The sequence below is a fragment of the Hippocampus comes genome, unplaced genomic scaffold (genome assembly GCF_001891065.2).
Source record: "Hippocampus comes isolate QL1 unplaced genomic scaffold, H_comes_QL1_v1.1 scaffold1047, whole genome shotgun sequence".
In the NCBI taxonomy this organism is placed as follows: Eukaryota; Metazoa; Chordata; class Actinopteri; order Syngnathiformes; family Syngnathidae; genus Hippocampus; species Hippocampus comes.
The window spans coordinates 23522-24960 of NW_017805466.1; the positions used below are offsets into that span (position 1 = coordinate 23522).

General features: G+C 43.4%; 1 protein-coding gene across 1 annotated transcript in view; it reads left to right on the top strand.

Moving 5' to 3' along the window:
- LOC109518942 (class I histocompatibility antigen, F10 alpha chain-like) overlaps window positions 1–115 on the top strand; it is a gene marked incomplete at its 5' end in the record, with an annotated part of 3201 nt that extends 3086 nt beyond the window's left edge. The window contains one exon of the mRNA XM_019875133.1: window positions 36–115. Coding sequence (XP_019730692.1) covers window positions 36–89 — 54 coding nt within the window. The remainder of the gene's footprint in view (window positions 1–35) is intronic.
- Between the last annotated feature and the right edge of the window lie 1324 nt (window positions 116–1439).

A 1439-nucleotide genomic window follows, 5' to 3' on the forward strand; every position in this document is an offset into this window, starting at 1 on the left:
TCGTTCACGCTTGGCTTCGGCTCTTCTCCCTCCAGACGTCAAGAACACAAGTGGGCCTGCTGAGCACGTTCTCATCGCACCGCCTCTGAAAACGCTGACGTTTTTCCTTCTTCAAGCGGACCATGAGAGCAATTTAGCTTCTGTTAAGTCACGCTCAAAGGTTTCTGGTTTGGGGGGGGGGGGGGGGGTTTTAAAACGACTTTTTTTTTTTTTTTTTTGTAGCAATCAATTGACTAATTCGAGAACTGAATGTCATTGAAGTCACGATTGAATGGGATTTTATGGTCCTCCAAAAATGTGCTTGACGGTTTCGACAGGATTTCTGTATTCTTTGTTTGATTGGATTTGCGGTTTGAAATGTCAACTTTATCAGAATAAGTTATGAACGAAGTGATTCTTTGGCACCCCCCGAGAGGGAGCCCGCGGAGCCAAGGCCGAGAGCACGAGAACGATTCTTCCATCATCGCTTTCGCTTGAGCAAACAAATCTGCCAAAAAGCGCGCATTGATCAGAAAGTCACGTGAATGATTGCGCTCCTCATCCGAACATTTTGGACCGATCGCTCGACCAGTGCCAAAGATGGAAATGGCCACCGGGGTGCACTACTTGGCCGCGACCAGCAGACGCGCTGCAGGTTTGCCGTCTCAAGAACAAGAGCGCGGCGGGCTGAGCGACAGCCCTGCCGGAAAGTGTCATGCTCTGTTTTTATTGTGTTTGAGCTCCTTGTGGCCAGCGATTTCAGCCTGTACTTTTCTGCAATAAATATATTTGTTTTTGCACTTTGTCTGAGCCTGCATTTCTCGAATCCAAAACATGATTCGGTTCGGTTCTGAAGAACTCGACAGAAAGCCTTGGTAAACTTGTTATTCATGACACGGGGACACGTTTGTGACTTGCGCAAATAGCAATCAACTTTCTTCTAATTGAGAGCGACTCCATCCGTCGAAATGTTTCTATTTCGATTTGTGACTTATTCTCCCATGCTTGCACATGGTCAAAGAAGAGGCGGCGGGCAGGTCAGCGCCTTTTTTTTTTTTTTTGGTTTGTTTTGGGGCAATAGCATCGCAGGCCGTGTTTTTCATCTGAACTTCTATAGCAGGGGTGTCAAAGTCAAATGGACGGAGGGCCAGATAAAAAATGTTGCTGCAAGCCGAGGGCCGGACTGATCGAATGTTCATTGAAAATTTTAAAAATGACCACATATTGTTTATTGAACCAAATTTAATTGACTGAAAACCTAACAAATACATTCCAATACGGTCAGATAAATAAAGCAACATTTTTTTATGGCTATGTCAGTAAACTTTAATTTTCAACAGGCAAAAAAAAATTTCCTTTGTATAAAAATACCCATAACATGAATGAAAAAAGCCGATATTATTCAAGGCACTATCACTAGTCCATATTTTCTCTTTTAGCAAAAGTAGGCTAAATTTACT